Genomic DNA, 24764 nt, shown 5'->3' with positions numbered 1-24764 from the left:
TGTTTCTGTGATAAGTTCATGTTGGTGGGAATATGCTTTAAGGATGCAGGGCTGGGCGGGGCACACAGGTGAGCCGCACACCTGTAGCAGGCTCCTGTCACGGAGCGCTGCTTCATTAAACCTCAGCCTCCATTCGCCGCAGCGTCGCCTGATGAGCGAGCTCTGGAGCGCGTGCCTGTGCGAGGGCGGTGGGCCTGAGCTGACGCCGTTTCAGTCTGAGGGTCGGCATGTGAGCGAGGAAGACCCGAGAGATCAAACCTCGAAGGCATAACCAATAAAACGGAAGCGGTTAGAACCACGTTACAGCGTCGGTGTGACTGCAGGATCCTGCAGAACGTCGCAGGTCTCACATCCAAACAGCAGCAGGAGGAGGAGGAGGAAGGGCAGGCTGGCTTGTTTTGTCTGAAACACAGGAAAGGGGCCGGGTTAACTTAAGCCAGACAGTCTGGTGTGTGTGTGTGTGTGTGTGTGTGTGTGTGTGTGTGTGTGTGTGTGTGTGTGTGTGTACAGCTGTCTTTGTGAGCACCTTGTTAGACTCAGGACCCGTTTGTGGCCCTCGCTTCAGAGCTGGTTTCAGGGCTCAGGTTTGGGTTCAGGGTCGTGTGTGTGTGTGTGTGTGTGTGTGCGTGTGTGTGTAAGCATGCAGAGGACGGGAATGTGGACTCGTCTGGGACTCTGGTGGATTTCATACCGCAGAGTTTCCACACTGTAAGAAATGACGTGCTGCTGCAGACATTGACCCAGAGAGGACGAGATGATTTTGTCTCCCATTAAAAAATCGAGAAGCTCAGCCTGTGGCCAAAAGCAGAGCTTTGTCTTGACTTTTACATCAAATATTTCTGTTTCTGTTTGGTTTCTGTCGGCTCTTTGAGTTCTTTTCTCCTCGTTTCCTAGTTTTGCTCTAACAGGTTTACCTTTTAGAGGTTAAAATCCCAGCTTCATGTGTCAGAGTGTAAATGTTTCAGTCAGTGTTTCGCTCTCACTCTTGTCTTAAACATGAAACTTTTACTTCTTGTCTCATAGTTTTAGTTCAGCGAGTCGACGTTTTCGTCATCCTATAGTTTTGTTATTTGATTGGTTTAGTTTTGGATTTTGAAATCAAACCTTTTGCGTCTGAATTTTTTAATCTATTTTTGTCTTAGTTTTGAATTATAAGCAGTGTTAGTGTAATATCTCACATATTTATGTCACAATCTTTTCCTCAGATATTTGACTTTATCTGATTTTTTTCTTGAATTTCTCCCTTTCAGTCGTAGATTTGCATGAATAACAATAAGATGTCCTTTTATAATTTTCTTGTGCTTTTTGTTTGGTGATTTTTCTACCCGGGCCTCCGTGTAAACCCCTGATTCTCCGTCACCTCGTCAGTTATGTTTCTAAATGATGTCCAACTCGGTCTTTAACGTGTTCGTATTTGAAGGAAAAGTGCGATGTGTGTTTCTTCTCTGATGAGCAGTTTGTGTTTTCACTTTTCGTAGTCAGGAACAAACCGGAGACGTTCCTTCTGAATGTGTCATCATGTGAAAGCTCTCCAGATCAAACAAACAAACCCTGGTATATTTGGTATCTTTGGAAAGTTTTGCTAAAATCTTTCTGTGTTGCTGTTTGCTTGTTTTGGGGTTTGGATGTTGTTTTTGCAGCATGCCTGCTTCTCATAGCTCAGAGAGGTGAACACGGCGACACCTTTGGAAAAAACCCAGAAAACAGGAACAAACATTAGTTTGAACTTAACACTTAAAGTTTAAGAAACAGAGTAAAGACACGAGGAGAGTCTGAACGAGCAGGCGGTCGTTCAAAATGTGGATAAAAGGTGATTTAAAAGAAAGTGCTGTTTCAGTTTACGTTCAGTGTGGGGACCTGGCCCTTTGAGCAGGTTTATGAGGACATTTTTTGCAGCGTGTGTGTGTGAGATTGTTTTGTCTGCAGTCTTATCCCTGCCCTTCACCTGTGCACACAGAACAGACCTCGTCCATCAGATTTAAAGCAGCACATTCACAAACCTGTGGCTTTGAGACGTTTACAGCCTGCGGGGATTTTCTGAGTTTAAAGTTTGTTTAGTGAACGCATCGGTGAGAATAAACATCCTCATTAGGGTTTTCCTACAATTAAGGGACCCGGTTAACACACAGCAACATTCATCATCAAACGTTTTATCGAACAACTTCTAAATACTCGGGACCCGCCTCTCTGTGGACTTCCTGCTCCATAGGGGGCGCTGTCGAGCTCAGCAGAAATGGTTCCACCTTTAGACGTTTCACAGGTTTTCTCCTGCAGTAAACGCTTTTTGTTAGAGACGTCACAGCACTGCGAGGTGCTTTACAGCGTCCTCCATTTTGGTTTGGGGCGTGAAGCGAGCAGCCTCCTGACAGCGTCGCCTTCACCCCGCTGCTCCTGTCCTGCACACCTGGAGCTCCTGCTGGGCTTTAACTGTGGAAACAGGCACCTGTCCTAAAACCTTAGCAGCACAATCAGCAAGCGTTAGCAGCATGCTAGTGTTTTATGGTCAGAATTAGCTTCACTGAGAGGAACTGAAGGAGGAAGAGTGCTTTTATCCAGGCTGGATTCATGGACACTAAAATCCAAAGTCTCTGTTTAGCTCCGCTCACTTTGATCTCACAGCGCCCCCTAGGTGAACTGCAGCTAATGTTTGTCTGAAATAGGACATTCAGGTGTGCCCACACTCAGCTGGGGACAGAATACAGAGAAACGCCCCCTGCAGGCTGGAGCTATGTTGGCTCTGTGTTGGGATCTCACTGGGGCGACAGTGGCTCAGGGGGTTGGGAAGCGTATCTGTAACCGGAAGGTCGCCGGTTCGAGCCCCGGCTCGGACAGTCTCGGTCGTTGTGTCCTTGGGCAAGACACTTCACCTACCGCCTACTGGTGATGGCCAGAGGGGCCGATGGCGCGATATGGCAGCCTGGCTTCTATCAGTCTGCCCCAGGGCAGCTGTGGCTACACCTGTAGCCTCCACCAGTGTGTGAATGTGAGAGTGAATGAATAGTGGAATTGTAAAGCGCTTTGGGTGCCTTGAAAAGCGCTATATAAATGTCTGACCTGAACTTTTTGCAGCGTTCTGAGGCTGAGGTCAGACGTGATGTCATGCTTGTGGTTTGGCATAATCACCTGACACACACGCACAGTGTTTGTGCTCAGCATGACTCAGTCTGCTGTCACAGAGTTTATTTAAGCTTACATGTTTCCTCGCTGACTGTCTGTCTCACCTGTGCAGGTAGCGGGTAGAAAAGGCTTCCCTCATGTGATCTACGCCCGCCTGTGGCGGTGGCCAGACCTCCACAAGAACGAGCTGAAGCACGTCAAGTTCTGTCAGTTTGCCTTCGACCTGAAGTACGACAGCGTGTGTGTGAACCCCTACCACTACGAGAGGGTAGCGTCCCCCGCCACAGGTAACCCTGCACACCTGCTGCCCTCTGTGATTGGTCTGATTGGGCCGTGAGTCATCGGGCTGCAGCAGCGTTTGGTTTTAGGTGTCTTTGCTGCTTTGATGGAAACACGGTCACAGCTTTAAACACTGTGTGTGTGTCTGTATGTGTGTTTCTGTGTCTGTGTGTGTGTCTGTTTCTGTCTCTGTGTGTGTGTCTGTTTCTGTGTCTGTGTGTGTGTGTGTGTGTGTGTGTGTGTGTGTGTGTGTGTCTGTGTGTGTGTCTGTGTGTGTATGTGTGTTTCTGTCTCTGTGTGTGTGTCTGTGTGTGTGTGTGTGTGTGTGTGTGTGTGTGTGTGTCTGTGTGTGTGTGTGTGTCTGTATGTGTGTTTCTGTGTCTGTGTGTGTGTCTGTGTGTGTGTGTGTGTGTGTGTGTGTGTGTGTTTCTGTGTCTGTGTGTCTGTGTGTGTGTCTGTATGTGTGTTTCTGTGTCTGTGTGTGTGTCTGTGTGTGTCTGTGTGTGTGTGTGTGTGTGTGTGTGTGTGTGTCTGTGTGTGTGTGTGTGTGTGTGTGTGTGTGTGTGTCTGTGTGTGTGTTTCTGTGTCTGTGTGTGTGTTTCTGTGTGTGTGTTTCTGTGTGTGTGTGTGTGGTCGCTCCTGTTGGGCTCTGAAGGTTTTGGAGCGTCTCTGTTATCTGCCCTCGTGTCTGAGCAGAAGTCAGACTAAACACCGTGGTGACCGTTTCTATTTCCGAAGACACTCTGGAGCCCACACAGACACACACACAGAGACAGAAACAGACACACACACACAGAAATGCCAGTTAATTAACTAACATCCAATCAAAACCATCCAATTTCTCTCATCGAACTCGCTCCACCTTCTTCTCGGTCTGTTACTATGGTAACTTCACAGCAGCCATGTTATTGGTCAGATGATGTCATTAAATTCTCCAAAAGGCTCCAACAGCACAAACACAGTTGAAATGTCCAGAACAATGACTGTAGAAAACATGGATGACGCGACAGCTCCCCAAAAATGAAGCCAAAACGTCTCTTTCGCCCCCTGGTGTCTGGCTGCAGTATAGGTCATAAACCCCGCCTCCTCCATGTTAGCGGATGGGACTAAATAAATTTATTCTCCTCAGATAATTTTTTCCCAAAGATTCTTTCCTTTGTTATCAATAGTTCTCATCATGCTGATTGATGTCCAAGGGGTCTCCTCTCCCATAAGTCTGATTCTAATTCCTACCGCGGTGATGTTAAATTGGGGTGAAACGTCATCATAACAGCTTTGACTGGCAGCTGCAGTCACGGAGAAACTTGCGTATCTCTGTTCGGGAATAGAAGATAGAGCGTAAGCTCTGAGAGGAGGGCCAGCGTTTACGCTTCGAAAACACGACCGAGTGTTTTAACCTGACAGCCTGAGGTGTTCTTCAGTAAACTGGACTACCCGACAGAAGGACCCGAGGCCCCGCTGCACTTTTTCGGTAAGTTAAACGTGTTTGTCAGCTAATCCGTAACTACCGTCCTTAGCTAGCTCCTGAGACCTAGCTAGCTAAGATGAGGACTCGGCTGTCAGGGTTCGTTTAGCTAATCTGTGCAGGTGAATGAATTTACACCGACTGAAGAAATCAAGAGAAACGCCCCGGGCTGCTCAGTCACTAATTACTGTTACTGTACTTTTATTACAAGTATTTTACTGTAAAAGCAACAGGCTGCATCCTGCTTCAGCTCCTGTGCAGAGCTGATTATTAAATATGTGCAAGCAACAGCATGTTTTCAGTCTCCACATGTGTAAAGACAATAACACCATTTTATTTTTATTTTTTTTAAGCTTGTGCTTCAGTAACTCCTCATTAATAAGTAACTATTGATTAAACTGTAGAAGTGAAAAAAATGTAAGAGAAGAGCTTCAGATCCTGAGTGTGAGGACAGAAGGATCAGCTTTATTTCAGATTTAAGAGATAAACTTTATAATTCAGTTTGTGATGATTCTGATCTCTTTGTGATTACAGGAGCTGCCCTCAGATTCAGACCTCAGCACCACCCAGTGACAGCACAGATCATCCAACATGTTCACATGTTAACTGCAAAATGAACTGATGAAAACAGTGCAAAGGTTAAAGTGCCACACGTCCTGTAGTCAAAGCTGCAGCTTTATTGATAAAGTTAAAGACAAAAAACAAAGGATTAATCACTCATGTAACTGTGTCACTGTATATCAGCATTAACAGGACCTCAGTTTGATGTTTCATAAAGCTGCTGATCTCAGACCTGCACAGCTTCCAGTTTAAACACTTGATGTACTCAGCTGCATGAAGAGCACGTTTGAGTTTCTCTGACACAATTAAATAAAACCTGATGAAGGTCAAAGGTCGTCACTTGTATGTTAAACTACAAACTGGTGATCTGGAATTCTTTCACAGTTTTTTGCAGATAGTGTGAATCACTTTATGGTAAATAACATAGTTATTCATACCCAAGTAACCAGAGAGGATCATATATTTTTAAATATTAAGCCCGGAGCCTCTTGGGAGTATCTGACTATTTATAACATTACACAAACCAAAGGTCTCATCACAGTGTTGATGAAATGCTGGGTGTATCCATCTCCTGGGGCGGGCCTACGTACGTACAAACTCCAAAACACTTGCAAACTAAAAAACACATGCAAACTCCAAAACACGTACAAACTCCAAAACACTTGCTAACTCCAAAACACGTACAAACTCCAAAACACATACAAACTCCAAAACACTTGCAAAATCCAAAACACTTGCAAACTAAAAAACACATGCAAACTCCAAAACACTTGCAAACTAAAAAACACATGCAAAATCCAAAACACGTACAAACTCCAAAACACATGCAAACTCCAAAACACGTACAAACTCCAAAACACGTACAAACTCCAAAACACTTGCAAACTCCAAAACACTTGCAAACTAAAAAACACGTACAAACTCCAAAACACGTACAAACTCCAAAACACATGCAAACTCCAAAACACGTACAAACTCCAAAACACTTGCAAACTAAAAAACACGTACAAACTCCAAAACACATGCAAACTAAAAAACACATGCAAACTCCAAAACACTTGCAAAATCCAAAACACTTGCAAACTCAAAAACACTTGCAAACTAAAAAACACGTACAAACTCCAAAACACGTACAAACTCCAAAACACTTGCAAACTCCAAAACACGTACAAACTCCAAAACACTTGCAAACTCCAAAACACTTGCAAACTCCAAAACACTTGCAAACTCCAAAACACGTACAAACTCCAAAACACATGCAAACTCCAAAACACTTGCAAACTCCAAAACACGTACAAACTCCAAAACACTTGCAAACTCCAAAACACTTGCAAACTCCAAAACACTTGCAAACTCCAAAACACTTGCAAACTCCAAAACACGTACAAACTCCAAAACACTTGCAAACTCCAAAACACTTGCAAACTCCAAAACACATGCAAACTCCAAAACACGTACAAACTCCAAAACACGTACAAACTCCAAAACACGTACAAACTCCAAAACACGTACAAACTCCAAAACACATGCAAACTCCAAAACACGTACAAACTCCAAAACACATGCAAACTCCAAAACACGTACAAACTCCAAAACACTTGCAAACTAAAAAACACGTACAAACTCCAAAACACATGCAAACTAAAAAACACGTACAAACTCCAAAACACATGCAAACTCCAAAACACGTACAAACTCCAAAACACGTACAAACTCCAAAACACATGCAAACTCCAAAACACGTACAAACTCCAAAACACTTGCAAACTCAAAAACACTTGCAAACTCAAAAACACAACGGAAGTGCTCCAGGACACTAGGGGCAGTGTTGAGCTTTTGTTACCTAGTAACTACACAAGCCAGGAAGTACCAATGACCGGATTTGGGGTTTGCAGCCTTAAAGGCCGCATTTTAAGGCCGATTACCTCACACCGACAAGAGAAGGCTTTCTGAATTCAAAGGCTGCCCTGAAATGCGTCCTTAATTTCCCTGAATTTTAAGGATGGGTCGGTGTAGCCTTCATGGCCCAACATATCCCAGACTTCATAGTGCGGTGGTGGTGTGGATAATTTTGCCGAAAAAAAAACAGTGGAAGCGGAGCGGAGGAAGAGTAAACTTTCAGAAGTAAGTACTGAATATTATGTCACTTATTTATGCACAAATATTTTTTTAATGAAGAACATGAAACCATTATTGTTGGCCACATGTCGGGAAAGTTGACATTAGCGATGTTTGTACTTTCAGAATTAACTTGGTTTTAAAGCCTTTACTTTAATAAATATATATATAGTTGACCTTAATCTTACAGAGATTGTGATGATTTTGTAGATAATTAAAGTCAGTCATATATCCACAAACACAACAAGCTGAAAGTCAGTGATGCTGCTCGGTTTGCAGTCCTGAACATCACGGCACAAGCAGGATTCACTGCACTGTTAATGTTAGCTATGTTATATTGCTGCCTCTGTTCGGTGGTGTCGAGCCAAACGGACTTTAACGTGTGTTTGAACGAGCTGACGGTTCACTCGTTAAGCTGAAAGAAAGATGCTTTAATCACAGCAGTCACACATGTGTCCACTGCACCATCTGGAACTCTTCTTGTTTACACTCGTAATAACACAAACACTAAATCCTCCTGTAGCAGTGTGTACACCTGAGACTGTCACCTGTCTGTCTGTCCTGCACTCTCTCTCTGTTTCTTTCTCTCTGATTGTGGAATAAAAGTATGAACATGTGTTTATAAGTTACACTTGTGTTTGAATCCTGCAGCTTATCACACATTTGATTTCCATGTGTGACGACTGCAAGTGTCCAGAGTGAGGACAGACTGAGGGACCCACTGCTGCACATCATCTGTGAGGCTTTGCAGCCCTGATGATCCACCAGGACAAACTCAGCAGTGTGTGAGGAAGAGGAGGAGGAAGAGCCAGCAGCAGCTGACAGATGGAGAGAATAGACAGACTGTTCCCTGTTTGTGAAGGACTGCTAGGAAAGTTTAACATAACTGTCTGTGCTGAATCAGTCTTATTAGGTAATGTTCAAATAATGTGATCATCCCAGTGTTTCCAGTGTGGGAGAAAGTACTCAGAGTACTCAGGGCCTTCAAGTTACACACTATGAAAGGCAGCAACAAGTTTAATGTTCAGAAACCTAAAGTCTGTATCTGCAGCAGAATGGAGCTAAAAGTAAATGTTTGTTTCAGTTCTATGAAGCTTTGAGTATTTTGGATCAGTAGCTGCTGTGTGTGTTGCATCATATTGCTGTAATTGTTTATATGCTTTATATATTCTGAGGTAAGTTGATCTATAGTGTTACATCATATTCTATAAGGATGTTATGTTGTCAATGGAAAATTGTATTTAGTAGTCAGTATAATCTTTTAGTGATATAAGTTTGCATATGGTAGAATACTGCATGTAGTTATTTGTATTAGGAAATATTCAACCATGTATACTTAGAGGCATATAATTAATTGTGTGTGATCTCTAACAGGCTGCAGGCTTGGGGTGCATCCCAGGAATGCACCCCCACGTCTGGGAGCATGAGAGCTCATACCTTGTTTTATTGTTTTACGGCAGGATTAACGTAGCTATGTCTGTTTTAGTTTAAGTGCTTCTTTACATATAGATGAACTGCTGGACTTCCTCACCATGTTATCTAGGGTGGGGGAGACTACCCCCTTTCCTGACCAAGGATGTACCTTTTGTGCTCTCATGACCCTTTGATCAGCAGGACACACACACACACACACACACACACACACACACACCTACTGAAGTATAAATAAAGATTGGGGCAGTTTCTTAGTGCGAGTCTCAGTCTGGAGGCTGCCCTTGCTAGCAAGAAGTTCTGTGTGTTTCTCTTCTCTGAGTCTTTACTGAAGAAGTGTTTTAGAATATTTTCCCTAACATGTGTGTTTGTAGACTTTCTGCCCAGTTTGACCCATTTAGCAGAAGTCAGCCTGTTTAAGGCTCTGATATCTATTCTGTATGACTTAAAGCAGTTATGACATGGTCTGATTTTCTCACCCAATAAAGGAATATTTCATATATCAGTCTACCCTTCATTCTATCAGACACAGTTATCACAGCTTGTACATTTTCTTTTTATAAATATATGTAAGCAATGAGCCAAATTTAGTAATGGCAACATACTGAAGTAACAACATTTGTCTCTGATATATGATACACCTATATATACACTGTCAAAGATACTTGTCTTTGAGTGAAGATTTAAGGTGATAAGACATAACTGCAACTTGAATCTGTACTGAGGCTCAGTATTTGACACAGAGTTCATGTTCACTGCTGTAATAGCTAATAATGATTAATATAATAACTATAATATTGGCCATATTATATTTACATTACCAAAGTGATATGACTTTAGTCTCATGAACAACATTAGCTAATTCTTATTTACTAACTAATCTTAAATAACTGTTCAGTACAGAAATGAAGCCCAAAAATCATGTTTTACTGTCCTGTGGTCTCAGCCTCAGATACTTATCAAATCACACAAAGCTCTTGTAGAAACAAACAAATGAACAAAATATATTCTCCCTCATTTCTGTCAAACCAAGTTGTATGACACGTTTCCAGCGGTTAGTATCATGGTTGCTAGGCAACCTGGGAAGCGCGACAGAGACTAGACCGTCCCATACAGACAAACTTGCCGTTTATTTTGCAAATAGAGCTCAACACTGCCCCTAGCGTCCTGGAGCACTTCCGTTGTGTTTTTGAGTTTGCAAGTGTTTTGGAGTTTGTACGTGTTTTGGAGTTTGCATGTGTTTTTTAGTTTGCAAGTGTTTTTTAGTTTGCATGTGTTTTGGAATTTGCATGTGTTTTGGAGTTTGCAAGCGTTTTGGAGTTTGTACGTGTTTTGGAGTTTGCATGTGTTTTTTAGTTTGCAAGTGTTTTTTAGTTTGCATGTGTTTTGGAATTTGCATGTGTTTTGGAGTTTGCAAGTGTTTTGGAGTTGGGCCACCGTAGTAGATGGCTCTGAAGATTTAAACAGTTTTAGATCCATTACACTCACAGTTTTATGTTAAAATCTCAAAGGACAGCATTATATTTTTGATATTAACAGTAACTCTGGGCTTCTGTAGAGTGTGCAGATGATCTCATCACTGTCTAAAAATGGATAACAAAACCTAAGCAGTGCTGAATCATTCAATAATACAGACTATTAGAGTAACGGATGTGTAGCATCGCTAACTAGCTAACAACAAGCCTCAAACACATTGCGTATTCTAGCGGCTAATCTAGCGCCTTGCTAATCTATGTGTCTTTTTCATAACAGTGACATGGTTGTATTTACCTTAATTAAACAAGTCGTCAGTCGCGGTAAACCCATCAGCAAATAAACTGGAGCAGCCGGGCTACGTAAAAAGTGTAGGGGGCGTGTTTGCGGTCACGTCCAGCAGGTGTGTCGGCGGGAGCGTAACACAGTCGCTCCACATTAAGTCCCTACTGCGCAGACTCTGGCAAGATGGCAGCTTCCAGAGGCGGGATATTTTGGCTTCATTTTTGTAGAATGGGAGGAGGTGCTGTCACGTTGTCCATGTTTTCTACAGTCATTGGGTCCAGATCAGGTGAAGCTAACAGACAGTTAGAAGCTACAGTTGCCTGTGTCACCATCCACCTGTCAGTCAAAGAGGCCACGCCCCTAATATTGCAAACAGGTGAAAAGGATACTGTACTCAGAAATACATGTACATTAGTGGGTAATTATGTCTTCCAACCACCTGAAGCATTCTTATAAACGTATAATTAAAGTATTAAAACAACAGAGGAGCGTGCGTCCGACTAATGGTGTGTTAAACATGTGGCTACAGACAGCTGCATATGTAGGCAGACGAGGGAAGAAGTCATAGGACTTCTTATGTGTTCAGACTCAAAATATGAAGGCTGATACTAGTGTTTTCTCTTCAGTGAACAGGGCCTCTTCACCAAAGATAAAGAAAGAGACAACGCCACCGCCATCTTAACAAACACTCATCTTCTTCCTCCTGACCTCCAGCTTCATCTCCTGAACTGAAGTCAGGGCTCTAACTCTTGAAAATGTGCATAAACATGCTTATTTATTCCCGATATTGTCACAGATAATTATTTTCAGCAGTTTAGACCTGCCGTCTCCAGATAGCTAAACAACAGCTTGTTGTAAGCTAACATCATGGCAAACTAATGTCAGGCTCCAGTGTCCTAAAATCATACTTTCCCTCTGATAAACAGTTTAACTACATTCTCAGACTGTATGAGAGTTTATTCACCAAGCGTCCGTGTCCTGCGACGAACAGCCACTTCAAATAAAGTATTACTAACAGTCATTAACAAGAGTTAACAGTCATTAACAGGAGCTAACGGTCAGCAACAGGAGCTAACAGTCATTAACAGGGGCTAACAGTCATCAACAGGAGCTGACGGTCATTAACAGGGGCTAACAGTCATTAACAGGGGCTAACAGTCATCTACAGGAGCTGACGGTCATCAATAGGAGCTGACAGTCATTAACAGGGGCTAACAGTCATCAACAGGAGCTAACAGTCATTAACAGGGGCTAACAGTCATCAACAGGAGCTGACGGTCATCAATAGGAGCTGACAGTCAACAACAGGGGCTAACAGTCATCAACAGGAGCTGACGGTCATCAACAGGAGCTAACAGTCATCAACAGGAGCTGACGGTCATCAACAGGAGCTGACGGTCATCAACAGGAGCTAACAGTCATCAACAGGAGCTGACGGTCATCAACAGGAGCTGACGGTCATCAACAGGAGCTGACGGTCATCAACAGGAGCTGACGGTCATCAACAGGAGCTAACGGTCATCAACAGGAGCTAACAGTCATTAACACGGGCTAACAGTCATCAACAGGAGCTGACGGTCATCAACAGGAGCTAACAGTCATTAACACGGGCTAACAGTCATCAACAGGAGCTGACGGTCATCAATAGGAGCTAACAGTCATTAACACGGGCTAACAGTCATCAACAGGAGCTGACGGTCATCAATAGGCGCTGACAGTCAACAACAGGGGCTGACAGTCAACAACAGGGGCTAACAGTCATCAACAGGAGCTAACAGTCATCAACAGGAGCTAACAGTCATTAACAGGGGCTAACAGTCATCAACAGGGGCTATCAGTCATTAACAGGAGCTGACAGTCATTAACAGGAGCTGACAGTCATCAACAGGAGCTGACGGTCATCAATAGGAGCTGACAGTCATCAACAGGGGCTAACAGTCAACAACAGGGGCTAACAGTCATCAACAGGAGCTAACAGTCATCAACAGGAGCTAACAGTCATTAACAGGGGCTAACAGTCATCAACAGGGGCTATCAGTCATTAACAGGAGCTGACAGTCATTAACAGGAGCTGACAGTCATCAACAGGAGCTGACGGTCATCAATAGGAGCTGACAGTCATCAACAGGGGCTAACAGTCTTTAACAGGGGCAAACAGTCATCACCAGGACTCGGATTGCTACAGTTGAGTGACTGGGGTACAAACGTCAAACCTGGGGTACAGTCTAAATGTTTGTAATGTCTGCTTTGACAGGTCCTCAGTCTCTCATAAAAGAGGAGTTCATGCAGGAGTGTCTGCAGATCGACCTGCCCCCCCACACCAACCCCTATGGCCACCCACGGCCTGTCGGCATGTATCCCAGCATGCCTTTGTCTCCCCCAGGTCAGTGTGCTGCTCCTTGCTGTCAGCGCGTGCGAGACGCCGTGACGCTGTTGTAACACAGTCGTGTTTCCTGCAGGCAGCAGCTCCATGGTGCCCGCAGCTCTGACTGCCAGGGGGGTCGGCGGCGGTTTGGACGGACCTGGCCTCCTTCAGATCGCTCCGCCTCCTAACCACGGCGGCCAGGCTTCACCGCCTCACTCAAATCCACCTCACACTCCCCAGCCCCCCCATCCCCCGACCCCAGCCTCCCCACATCAGCAGAGCCCAGAGTACAGTGGCCCCCACAAACCTGGTACTGTACCCTAAGTACTATGTACTACCTGTGCTTAGTACTACTTCTGTAGTATAATGAGTGTCCTGTGTGTCTCCACAGCCAACTGGGCAGGTAACAGCCCTGCCCCCTACACCTCTGCGCATAGTGGGCGGGGCAACCAGCCACATCCACCATTGCATCATCATCCTCATCATCATCAACAACACCACGCCCCCAACACTCACTTCTGTAAGACAGCATGTTAAATGTTACTGCTCTATTCAGTACCGTAGTACTGCGAGTACTGCATTATTGCTGAGTACTGGGTCTGTGTTTGTTTCTGCAGGGTCACAGCATCACAGCACCGCTCCGTATCCACAGCCAGTATCCAACCACCCAGGTACCACACCTGTCCACAAACCCCGCCCCCTCACTCTGACCTCACTTTATTAATAAAGATTCAAAACATAGTGGCCGACGTCCCCAAAATACAAAATGTCCCTTCTTAGTGAAGCAGGTCCAAAAAATGTTAATGTAAAAATAAAGTGCCCTGATACTCACACCTATCTGTCTGAATTCCCTGAAACAAAGATGTCCTCACTTACAGAAGTAAAAGCTCAGGTAATAAAAGGTTGAGAAGCACTTTTGTCTCCAGTTTGTCAGGATGTTTGGGGAGCAGGTCCGCCATGTCCTGATCTGTGTCTCGATCCTCAGGTCCAGAGTTCTGGTGCTCCATCTCCTACTTTGAGCTGGACGTTCAGGTTGGTGAGATGTTTAAGGTCCAGTCCAGCTGTCCCCTGGTGACCGTGGACGGGTACGTGGATCCTTCGGGAGGAGATCGATTCTGTTTGGGACAGCTGAGCAATGTCCACCGTACAGCCGCCAGCCACCGCGCCAGGTGAGCGGTCGTTTAGTGGGTGGCACCATGAGAATTATTGCAGTGTTAGTATTTAATGTTGCTGATGTTGTTGCCCTGCAGGCTCCACATCGGCCGGGGGGTTCAGCTGGAGTGTCGGGGGGAGGGTGACATCTGGATGCGTTGCCTTAGCGACCACTCTGTGTTTGTCCAGAGTTTCTATCTGGACCGGGAGGCGGGCAGAGCACCAGGCGATGGCGTTCATAAGATCTACCCTGGAGCATACATCAAGGTGAGCGGTAGACACCGCGAATGACCATCTGAGCCCAGACGGGCTCGGATTCACTAAGGTCCAAACAGACGTAAAACAGACAGACAAAGACGTGTTTGGGGATCGCAGGAAGTAAAGCAGCGAGTCCATCTTCCTTTTACAGATTTGATATTCTTGATTTGTGAAGAGATCCGAGTTTCTCTGAGAGGTTTGTTTGGGCCGTGTTTCTCGATACTTGGACAGCTTTGTTGTAACTTCTTCAGCAGCTTGTTGACAGTTTTATAGGACATAGATTTGTGCATGATTGGACATAAAAGTGTGAATTGGCTACGGTTTCTATCAGGTGGTTTTGGCTCTGCTGGCAGTTTTGCTCTTTGTTAACCCTAGCTCATTATGGCGTGTTCAGTATGTGGCCGTTTTTGCCCACCATGTTCACGCACATTTACACCTGGATGGATCCATCACAGAGAAACGTGCGGTAGGTTCTTCCCCAAGGATATTTGGCATGCAGACTGGCATCGAATGACCACCTCTACCACCTGAGCTACAGCCACCCCGGTGTCTCACCCGTGTACCTGTCTCACCCGTCTGCGTGCCTCACCCGTCTGCCTGTCTCACCCGTCTGTGTTCAGGTGTTCGACCTGCGGCAGTGTCACCGGCAGATGCAGCAGCAGGCGGCAGCGGCTCAGGCAGCTGTGGAGACTCAGGCAGCCGCGGTGGTCGGTGCAATTCCCGGTCCGAACAGTGTGGGAGGAATCGCGCCTGCTGTCAGTGAGTATCACCTGCCCAACACAGCCAGTGACAGACAGGCACAGGTGTCAATAAATTATAACATGAACCAGACGCAGGGCTTAAAAGACTTACCTGCAGAGTGAATCGAGTCAGATTCGCGTTGGACATTTTTGGGCCTCAGTGCGACTTCCTGCTTTTTCATGCATTTAATGTTATTTCACTTCCTTTTTACGGTGGGCGGCCTCGGCCCTCGGTGTAAGCCTCGTGGTTTTAATTTCACATGTTTTAGTTTCTGTGTCTCACCTGTGCTTCCTCCCGCAGGTGTGCGCTCAGCGGCCGGTCTGGGCGTGGACGACCTCCGCAGGCTGTGCATCGTGCGGCTGAGCTTCGTCAAAGGGTGGGGGTGTGACTACCCACGGCAGAGCATCAAGGACACCCCCTGCTGGCTGGAGGTGCACCTGCACCGAGCGCTGCAGCTGCTCGACCAGGTGCTGCACATGCTGCCGCCGCGAGAGCACGCACTCTAGGACCTCCGCGCTCTGCCCACAAACGCACCACAGCAGGGGTCGGTTCACACGGGTTTCAGACAATCAGCCAATCGCAGCGTCTTGTCTCTGCTGTCATTTAAGTTCGTTTCTGTGGAAACCAGCGTGACTCGTTAAAGGGTCAGTTCACGCGAGCTTGGCGTCTGCTCGAGCATCCATGCTGGCCTGCAGTTTATTAGTTCCGCCCCTCAACAGGTGAACTGACCCTTTAAGCCTGATGTCAGAAATCAGCTGATTACCAAAAAAACCTCGTCATCGTCATCTTCCTCCTTCTGTCGGTTTTTAGTTCCTTTAGCTAATTGTCGACCAAAGAGCCATTCCTGTTCCTTTGATGACATCATATCCTGTTTACGTTGCGTTTCTGCTCCGCCTGACGGTCACATTATTTATTCTGTCGTCTGCTTTTTTTCTCACGTTTAACTCATTTAAAGGCTTTTATACTGAAAGGGTGTAAAGCTCTGAATCATCAGCTGTCTCTTCAAATTAAAAGTCTGGTGGATAAAGATCTTCGTCTTTGTTCGTCTTTCACTCTGCATTCAGACACTTCAGAGGAACACTCTCCTCTCCATCCACACGCAGTGATCAGGTAGGGCGCTCCCAGGAAGTCCATCCAGTCGTCAGGACGTTTCATCACTGATCCAGGTGACTTCTGCAGTCTCAGCTGACCGGATGATTAAAGATCTGCGCTGGAAACGATCAAACGAGGAACTTCATGCACGAGAGCTGCTCCACGTAGTGCAGCAGGGAGCTGTAACAGAAAACAGGCCACGCTTGGTCCATAAAAAAGGCCACAATCAGTGAAACGAGTCAATCAGCCTGTACCTGTCCTCTTACTGTTCCAGGCCGTCGATGACCTCACAGCTGTAAAAATCCGCTCTTCCATGATTTCCCGTCTGAGCAGCTTCTGCAGCGTCCTCACGCTGATCACCACCCTGCATCTGTGAGCTGAAGCACAAATCACATCCTTAACTATTGTGAGGTATGACCTCACAGTTTGTCCTGATACAACATCTGTTATCTGCACAGATCAGTGATAATTGTTTTCTTAATGTGGCCCTGATACTCAGTCATAGCCCCCCCCCAAAATGTGCTTTCTAAAAGAAGTCCAAACTGAGTACCTCAAAGATGCAGAGTTCCCTGAGGTTCTTTCAGACACTGCACTGACATTTTGTCTGGTTTTGAGTGTTTTAGGTGCTTCGTGCTGCCAGCAGGACTTCAGCTCACAGCACACCCTCAGTCCCACTCAGCCACTCTCACACGCGTGTTCTCAGCCTATCAGGTCTCCATGCTCCTGTTTTATGCATATCTGTGTTTGCTCATGCACACCGGGTCAACACAGTGCAGTGAAGTTAACCATATTTGCATCATAATCTCATCTCAGAGCATTCAGCAGAGAGATCTGCTCTCTGTTCTCAGAATGCTGCTCACAGTGACCTAAAACCTCAAAATGAATAGAATAGAATAGCTTCTATTGTCACGACACACATGCACAATGAGATCCAGAACATCCGTGTTGAAGAAAACCAACCAAAATGAAAACATGGCCGCCTGTACATGCCCGTACTTACATGCATGCAGCACCCAGTGAGGAAATGGAAGTCAGATGCTAAAGAACAGCAGCACACAGAGGTCGAACACTGCCCCCTGCAGGCATGCATGAGTCCCAGTCTAAATGTGACTGGAGGAGCTGAAAGAGTCAAATCTGACCAGCGCACAGGGTTGGTGGAACCAAATGGCAACAGTGCCGAAAATGCTGATGGACAAAAAGTTTCCAACTGTTACAGAGAGTGATGCGTGAATGACTGCAGCTTGTTGGCCGCCCCTCCCTGAGCCTGGTTCTGCTGGAGGAGTCTTCCTGTTAAAAGGGAGTTTTTCCTTCCCCTTGTCACCATGTGCTTGCTCATGGGGGGTTTTCTCTGTATCATTGAAGGGTCTTTACCTTACAACATAAAGCACCTTAAGGCAACTGTTGTTCTCTGCAGACACACCTGTTACTCTGTAGACTCTCAAATTTTGACTCTTCCAAATAACTCCCACACAGGTGCTCCCGAGGGTTTCTGGCTGCCTTTAGATTTGTGTCTGGAAAGACTTTGGTGGTATCTAATGTTTACCTCAGCAATCAGACAGGTGGAAGGTTAAAGGTCAGGAAAATCATGGATCATCTGATTATCTGATGAAAGCAAAGTCTAAACTTGAAAACGTGAAAATCTGTGTTTCGGTCACTTTGCTCCTTACAGAAAAAATGTTCAAGTAAATTATCTGATGTATTTGTTTCATATTTTTCTACCACGTCACCTCCCATGGCTCTTAATAACAAGAAAAAGAAGAAGGAGAATAGAACCTTTAATAAATATGAAAAGATTGAGAAACTACTTTGATTAACTATGATATGGATCATGTTTATTGTTGCAATAAATACTTGAAACAACAAACAGCTTCTGTGGTCAGATCAAAGGCACAAAGCTGGATGCTATAATGTGTGTATAAGTGATTTACTGATGTAAACACTGTGGTTATTTTGCGGTAATCAATGAAAAATGATCACGATGATCATTACAATATGGCGCCAACAAGGACAAAGAGAGGGCGCCTGTAAAGTTTAAACGTTTCGTGCTCATCCTCTCATTGGTAACACTAAAGTGACGTATTTGCATTTACAGCCACTCGCAGACGAGGTCTCTGCATACTAAGATTCTAGGGCGGGGCTTAGTGAGTTGATCGTGTTTGGACCAGTAGCAGGTTAAGCTTCTTAAAAATATGGATATTCATTAGATTGGGGCGTGGTCTAACAGTGGCGGACCGGCAACAGCGAACATGGAGGTTTAGTTGTCGCCTTGTGTCCGTTAGAGAAGGAGGGTCTCACTGACGCGCATTTTATTTTCACTTTTCCTTTGTTATACTTTGTTTTTTCGCCTTCTGTTCGGGCTTCGACATGGAGATGAAGAAGAGGATTAGTCTGGAGCTGAGGAACAGAAATCCAGCCGAGGCAAGTAACTACAACACTTTAATTTATTTATTTCCTGAAGAAACTGGTGAAGGATGCAGTGTGAAGCTATGACGACGCTGATAACATTCGGCGTGGGCGGCCGTCGACTTTTCCCAACCCGCGGACTGATCTTCTGTCGGTGTTTTTGAACGATTAGACGCGACATGTTTGTGGCTCCAACATGGAGGAAACTCCGCTTGGTCCTGGAGGAGGAATCCGCTGCGTGCAGGCTCGCTCCCTCTCCCGCGCTCACTTCTCGCGGGGCAGCCTCGCGCGAGCCTCCCACAGCTAGCACACGGGCTAACAGGCTAACCTGCCGAGTGCCCAGCCCGCATAACAGAACCGCGGCCGAGTGAGTGCGCCGAGAGCCGCCGCAGGTGCTCGGCGGTACCGAGAAAATGCAGTCGCGGACTGTGGATGGGCTCCGCTGCATTTGTTTGAACGCCCCGGGGCGACCGCTCGGCCGAGCCGGCTCCCATTTTAACCTTCACCGTTAGAGAGTTACTGATCTGCGATGGTCGTGCTGTGATGGCGTTTGCAGCCGGACTCCATTCTCATTTCAGCGTTTAAGTGCACATAGTTCTAGGTCAAGTCATTTTTTCTGCCATAACATCATTAAAGGGTCTCCACAGTTTCTTTGTCGGCACGGGTCAGCTCAACACAGGCGCAGTCTAAAATTGATACTTTGTTCACGTTAAATTGGAGTTTTAACAGTTGTTGTTCAGTCTGCTGTTCCCGCCCTCCTCGCTGTGTTTTCAGGCGCACGAGTGCCGCGCGCTTAAATCTCACAAAAATTGCACGAGGTTCGGTGGGAGGCGGATTTAAACGACGGAGAGGGTTTTTAAAAAGTTTCTCGCACGCACAGCTTTGGTGGGTGAGGTGTGCTCTCCCACCGGTGATCGTAACGGTGAAGCTGAGCGCCGGTTTTCTGGTCACGTACTAACCGCTATATGGATGAGATCCAACGGGAGAGGGGGAGTGCTGGCCCGGGCGAAGAGCTCTGACCGAAACGGAAGGAAAGTGACCCTCGTTTAGTTTTGTGAAACGTCTGAAACCTGGGTTTACTAGATGCCTCCTCTTCACCAATTGCTGGGCATATACAGCGTTACACCACGTGGTTATTCATGTACCTGAGAACTGCCATACCTGCTTACTTGTTCTACACATGCAGCCCCCCCCCCCCCCGCATGCTGGAACTGTGTTGTTGTCTTCGTTGTCATCGAAACATATAAATCATGATGAACCGCGCATGCTCAAACCCAGGGCTGGTGAAGCTTTACGTGTGTTCTTTGATATTTTTATTTCACCTTTGTACAGGTAAATCTCATTGAGATCACTATATCATAGCTAAAGCACTTCTGGATGGATGCAAACTGCATTTTGTTGCCTTGTAGCTGTGACATGAGCAATGACGATAAAGTTGAATTCTATTCTACAGGGTGGGCCATTTATATGGATACACCGCAATAACATGGGAATGGTTGGTGATACTAAAGTCCTGTTTGTGGCACATTAGTATATGTGAGGGGGCAAACTCCTCAAGATGGGCGGTGACCATGGTGGCCATTTAGAAGTCGGCCATCTTTGATACAACTTTTGTTTTTTCAATAGGAAGAGGGTCATGTGACACATCACACTTATTGGTAATGTCACAAGAAAAACAATGGTGTGCTTGGTTTCAACGTAACTTTATTCTTTCATGAGTTATTTACAAGTTTCTGACCACTTATAAAATGTGTTCAATGTGCTGCCCATTGTGTTGGATTGTCAATGCAACCCTCTTCTCCCACTCTTCACACACTGATAGCAACACCGCAGGAGAAATGCCAGCACAGGCATCCAGTATCCGTAGTTTCAGGTGCTGCACATCTCGTGTCTTCACACCATAGACAGTTGCCTTCAGATGACCCCAAAGATAAAAGTCTAAGGGGGTCAGATCGGGAGACCTTGGGGGCAAAATAACTGGCCCACGATGACCAATCCACTTTCCAGGAAACTGTTCATCTAGGAATGCTCGGACCTGGCACCCATAATGTGGTGGTGCACGATCTTGCTGGAAAAACTCAGGGAACGTGCCAGCTTCAGTGCATAAAGAGGGAAACACATCATCATGTAGCAATTTCAAATATCCAATGGCCTCGAGGTTTCCATTGATGAAGAATGGACCCACTATCGTTGTACAACGATAGTGGGTCCATTAGTTGTACCGACTAATGCCACTCTCCAGTGACATGCGGCGAGTGCTACGCTGTGGGCTCTTGCTGAATGAAGCTAGGACAGCCACTGATGTTTCTTCATTAGTGACAGTTTTCTTGCGTCCACATTTTGGCAAATCCAACACTGAACCAGTTTCACGATACTTAGCAAGCAGTTTGCTGACTGCAGCATGGGAGATGGGTGGTCTCGTAGGGTGTCTTGCATTGAAATCTGTTGCAATGACCCGGTTACTGCGTTCACCAGATATCAACACGATTTCGCTCCTCACGTGTTAACCTTCGACATGTCAATGGCTGTGAACAAAGAGAAACTTGTAAATAACTCATGAAAGAATAAAGTTACGTTGAAACCAAGCACACCATTGTTTTTCTTGTGACATTACCAATAAGTCTGATGTGTCACATGGCCCTCTTCCTATTGAAAAAACAAAAGTTGTATCAAAGATGGCCGACTTCTAAATGGCCACCATGGTCACCGCCCATCTTGAGGAGTTTGCCCCCTCACATATACTAATGTGCCACAAACAGGACTTTAGTATCACCAACCATTCCCATGTTATTACAGTGTATCCATATAAATGGCCCACCCTGTATTCTATATGAGGTCTCGTTTTCAAGAAGCGAGGCCCAGAGGTGTGTATGAAGTTGGGTACACACCTGTAACTGTGGGCAGGGAGATGTGTGAGTGTGTAATAGCCGGGCAAACTGTCCCGTCCCCCCCCCCCCCCCCCCCCCCCCCCCCCCCCCAGGGCTACAGTAATTTTTAAATGCGCACACGTCGGAAGATCGTTTATTTAACACATTATATTTTACGGTCACAGACTGCACTCTGTGTGTACGCCACCAGGTGGCAACAGGTGAGTGTGAGGCATGCAAACTGAAAGTTTGAATAAACCTGTGATGTATAATGTGGTGTAAATTTTACTCTTTGTCATGTGATGCGGTGGCGCTCAGGTGGCCGAGCTGGTGGTGGATAACTGTCGCTCCAGCGACGGTGAGGTGGAAGGACTCACAGACGATTACACAGGGCTGGAGATCCTCAGCATGGTGAATGTCGGCCTCAGCTCGCTCTCCAAACTGCCCTCACTGCCCAAACTACGCAAGGTCAGTTCACCCGCAGCTACGACACCTGAACACAGCACAGTCAGGATCGGCGTGTGTGCTGTGATGAGCATCACATGTGACCTCTGATTGGATGTACCTTCTGAATGTGTCTTATGACCTTTGACCCCAGCACTGACCCTCACACTGAGAAGATGAACGATATTCCACTTTTATGCATCAGCTTGTTTCTGCCACAGGAAAGCAGTATTGTGCACTTTGAGATACCGAACTCAAATTTAGGGATATGGCCCACACACATCATCCATCTGCATCCGGATAATAAGGAAATGTCATCCACCGAGCTAGATCCTGGTTAGCAGTACTAACTTGAAATTTCAACTCAGAATTTGGAGTTATGTTTGACTTTATTTGTTTTTCAGTGGTGGAAACAAAGTTTCATACTTTTGGAGATGAATGAAAATATTTGAAGTACTGCTGCAGTACTGTACTACTGTAGTACTTCTACAGAGTCGATAGATGAGGAAAGATCTGGCGGGAATGAGCTGAGTAGTTGTTGTCTGTGTGCTGCTTCCTCCTCTCAGCACGCATGATGATGCATTTCCTGTGTTTCAGTTGGAGGTGAGCGATAACACCATCTCGGGGGGTCTGGACGCGCTGGCGGAGAAATGTCCCAGCCTGACCTACCTGAACCTGAGCGGGAACAAGATCAAGGATCTGAGCACCATCGAGCCTCTGGTACGTCCATTCATTAAGCTCGTTAGGCCGATCGCTAACGAAACACCCGAACCTGTCGATGGGAGACCCTGAAACGTAGCAGCAGATTAAAGTCGGGGATTCTGGCGTTGCTGTCCATGTTTTTGAGGGTTCCTCTGCTTTGTTCTTGTACTGCAGCAAAACCTGAAGAACCTGAAGAGCCTGGACCTGTACAGCTGTGAGGTCTCAGCGCTGGACGACTACAGAGAGGGCGTCTTCGAGCTGCTGCCTCAGCTCACTTACCTGGACGGGTTTGACGAGGAAGACAATGAGGTGCCCGACTCCGAGGCCGAGAACGGTGAGCCGCTAACGCGGAGTCTCTCTGGCTTGACCGAGGGGCGGGGTCTATTTGTTTTTCATGTGCACACTTCGTTAAGCCATAAACGTTTCCGTCCAGTGAGCGCGTGCAGATCTGCTGGTCGCCTTCAGCCGCCTAATTCGGATTAAGGACAGGAAGTGGTCCACGGGGAGGACGAACGTCCTGTTTCTGATGTTAGGATGTTTTGTTCCAGATGAGGATGATGAAGCCGGCCCGCCGGGAGATGACGACGATGAAGACGACGATGAGGATGAGGAAGGCTCTGAGGGAGACGAGGTCGGTCTGTCGTACCTGATGAAGGAGGGAATCCAGGTGAGAGGTCATGACTTACAACTTCATTTATAATGAAGGTAAACAGAGAGCAGAGGAGGAGGAGCCTGCCTCACGGCGTGCTCACAGTTGAGTTTAACGTGTTTTTAACATATTTTAAGGATGAAGAGGACGATGGAGACTACGTCGAGGAGGACGAAGAGGACGAGGAGGAAGAAGAGGACGGAGGTTTGTGTCGCTGAAACGTGATTGGATTCTTTTGGGGGGAGGGGAGTTGTTGTTTTTTTACAGCCCCTGTGGCGGTCGTCACGGTGACTTCGCCGTCGATGTCTGTGTTACAGTAACGATCACATCATGGCGTTTAAACTGCACGCTTAGGCCACGTTTCCCTGGTGACAGCTTTTACATGTGCGTAGTTACCCGATGATGAGTCATTGCGAGTTTCGCTGTCATGTGATTGATGTGTTCAATGAAACCCGTTCAGTGCAGCGCCACCTAGTGGTAAAAACGCTTTCTGCTCTTCTCTCGGCTGAGTGAAGGAATCGTAGTTCTGTCAGGGTTGCTTCCTCCTCAGTGTCACCATGTTATTGATTACTGATTATTGATCAGGTGATTGATGGCTGCTCTGATTTCCTCAGATGAGGACGGCGCTGCTGTTCAGGGCGAGAAGAGGAAGAGAGACGCCGATGATGAAGGTGAAGATGACGACGACGAGTAGTCCAATCACCTTCGTACGCTATATCGTCTGACACCCCCGCCCCTCCCCACCTCCCCCTGACCCTGGCAGGATGTGGTTTTGGAGCTCCAGACAAACAGGAAACTGCGATCAGGCTCATCGCTGTCCTTCACCGCGGTGATGTCACTCCGCCAGCCAGCTGGTCAGCAGGAGGTCGATAACAGAGCTCAGAAATGCGCCGCGTTCCCTCAGACATGTCACGCACAGATATGGAATTCAAGAAAGTCACGAAGGACAAAAAAATAGGAACACCTCAGCAGCTCCTCAGTCTGCTCCAGATTCATCACCTCCTCATCCTCATCACAGACAGCAGGGGGCGGCAACACGCCATTCCCCACTCCTGTGAACAGAATATTTAACAATCCCAGGAACGCCCTTCGTGATTGGTGTTTCTCAATTATGTCTGTGAAGGTTCTCAGTCATCCAGGTCATCGTAGTCTAAGGAGCTTGGAAAGCGTCTGGACTGCAGAGGGCAGAGCTGAAGAAGCGTCTCAGATGAGAGGTGAAACATCTTCAAGCCACTTAAAGACGTCCAGACGCTTTTCTTTCCAAGCTCTTAGACATCACAGCGCTGCCAGACTGTCTACCTAGAGAACGCGGCGTGTTCCTGTCTCTCCTTTATTGATTATTGATCAGCTGGAAGGCGGAGC

At 46.3% G+C, this 24764-nt stretch overlaps 2 protein-coding genes across 7 annotated transcripts in view; both read left to right on the top strand.

Moving 5' to 3' along the window:
• Window positions 1-18201, top strand: part of LOC113031457 (mothers against decapentaplegic homolog 4-like) — a 34939-nt gene extending 16738 nt beyond the window's left edge. For all 5 annotated transcript variants that reach the window (XM_026183547.1, XM_026183545.1, XM_026183546.1 and 2 more), the window contains 9 exons: window positions 3230-3404; window positions 12984-13112; window positions 13189-13404; window positions 13486-13614; window positions 13712-13765; window positions 14080-14263; window positions 14345-14513; window positions 15125-15263; window positions 15546-18201. In XM_026183547.1, coding sequence (XP_026039332.1) covers window positions 3230-3404; window positions 12984-13112; window positions 13189-13404; window positions 13486-13614; window positions 13712-13765; window positions 14080-14263; window positions 14345-14513; window positions 15125-15263; window positions 15546-15751 — 1401 coding nt within the window. In that variant the 3' untranslated portion in view covers window positions 15752-18201. The remainder of the gene's footprint in view (window positions 1-3229; window positions 3405-12983; window positions 13113-13188; window positions 13405-13485; window positions 13615-13711; window positions 13766-14079; window positions 14264-14344; window positions 14514-15124; window positions 15264-15545) is intronic.
• A 325-nt stretch (window positions 18202-18526) lies between these two features.
• LOC113031458 (acidic leucine-rich nuclear phosphoprotein 32 family member E-like) lies at window positions 18527-24561 on the top strand. 2 transcript variants are annotated; one of them, XM_026183551.1, is made up of 7 exons: window positions 18527-18755; window positions 21926-22075; window positions 22649-22771; window positions 22928-23087; window positions 23302-23420; window positions 23540-23606; window positions 24017-24561. In XM_026183551.1, exons 1-7 carry the CDS (start codon window positions 18702-18704, stop codon window positions 24094-24096), a joined length of 753 nt encoding a protein of 250 aa, XP_026039336.1. In that variant the 5' UTR covers window positions 18527-18701; the 3' UTR covers window positions 24097-24561. The 2 variants fall into 2 exon arrangements, with proteins under 2 accessions (XP_026039336.1, XP_026039335.1); XM_026183550.1 differs by lacking the exon at window positions 18527-18755 and adding an exon at window positions 21707-21828.
• The last annotated feature ends 203 nt before the right edge of the window (window positions 24562-24764 follow it).

Source organism: Astatotilapia calliptera, chromosome 11, assembly GCF_900246225.1.
Source record: "Astatotilapia calliptera chromosome 11, fAstCal1.2, whole genome shotgun sequence".
In the NCBI taxonomy this organism is placed as follows: Eukaryota; Metazoa; Chordata; class Actinopteri; order Cichliformes; family Cichlidae; genus Astatotilapia; species Astatotilapia calliptera.
Note: the sequence above shows the minus strand (reverse complement) of the source record. Positions and strands in the feature narration are given on the sequence as shown.

Bases quoted from the DNA above. Each gene is read 5' to 3' on its own strand.
- LOC113031458 (XM_026183550.1), top strand. From the start codon at position 21,739: ATGCGCACACGTCGGAAGATCGTTTATTTAACACATTATATTTTACGG. The intron at 21,829-21,925 runs GTGAGTGTGAGG...GGTGGCGCTCAG, and splicing joins ACGCCACCAGGTGGCAACAG to GTGGCCGAGCTGGTGGTGGA. The intron at 23,421-23,539 runs GTGAGAGGTCAT...ACATATTTTAAG, and splicing joins TGATGAAGGAGGGAATCCAG to GATGAAGAGGACGATGGAGA.